Source organism: Pediculus humanus, genomic scaffold (assembly GCF_000006295.1).
Source record: "Pediculus humanus corporis 1103172107665 genomic scaffold, whole genome shotgun sequence".
In the NCBI taxonomy this organism is placed as follows: domain Eukaryota; kingdom Metazoa; phylum Arthropoda; class Insecta; order Psocodea; family Pediculidae; genus Pediculus; species Pediculus humanus.
The window spans coordinates 50,396-51,315 of NW_002987274.1; the positions used below are offsets into that span (position 1 = coordinate 50,396).

A 920-nucleotide genomic window follows, 5' to 3' on the forward strand; every position below is an offset into this window, starting at 1 on the left:
ATGTACAATTCTGTTTGCACGGCAACATATCATTCATCCACTAATACATTATCCTATAAAAATTTTTATGTAAAACACTTCCTATTCCTATCAGAGGAAATGTATCAAAAAATTATTCTTTTATCCAACCTCAAGTCCTTTACCTCTAATGAGCAATGAAAAAAAATTCCATTACTGGGAAAACCTCAATTTGTCTGGACTGACAACTCACTTGGAATATCTATGCGAAAAAGTAACGCATATGTCTTCGCTAAAATCTTGTAAAATCAAGATTCTCACAAAGGGATTACACAAAGATACACCTGAAGAGTGCTTAAGATTTAAAAATGAGTCTAATCAATCAAAGAATAAACAAGAAGAAGAAAAGAAGAGAAATTACCAAAAAGTTCAAGAAAAACAAAAACAAATTTTAACCTAATTAATATAAAAAAAAAATTTGTTTCCTTTTAAGGGGGAAGGTGTTGTGATCCCAACGAAATCTGATCACCAACGAGGGCATCTGTTTAATATTAATATGATTTATTTAATGTGAACATTTATTTGTTCTCTCAACGTTCTAAGATCACGTTTTTCCCATTAAGTTGGATTAACGAGCAAGGATTATATTCATCCCTTAAGAAGGGGATGATTGACTAATTAACTTCTTCAAGTGCAACAGATGCATCGATTGTTTTGGTCTTCATATAAATAGTGGGCCTCGGCACCACATTTTGGTCTTTCGACATCCGTCCGTCAGTCAGAGTCTGCCTGGTTGTGTCTATCGCATAACGTTGGGGACAGTCAGTGCATCTTAGGTTGGATTCAAGAGCATCAGATTCTATTTCCGTTTACTTTACATTTAGTGTTTTTACTGATAAAGTAGTGTAACAAGTAGTATATTTGGTTAATATAATACATCAGGTAGAAATTGTCTACTTATT

General features: G+C 33.0%; 1 protein-coding gene across 1 annotated transcript; it reads left to right on the forward strand.

The window, feature by feature from the left end:
* Phum_PHUM280480 (uncharacterized protein) lies at positions 1-418 on the forward strand (the record flags this gene model as incomplete). The annotated part of the gene is made up of 2 exons (XM_002426785.1): positions 1-69; positions 95-418. The coding sequence occupies 2 exons, from the start codon at positions 1-3 to the stop codon at positions 416-418; spliced, it is 393 nt and encodes a 130-aa protein (XP_002426830.1).
* Between the last annotated feature and the right edge of the window lie 502 nt (positions 419-920).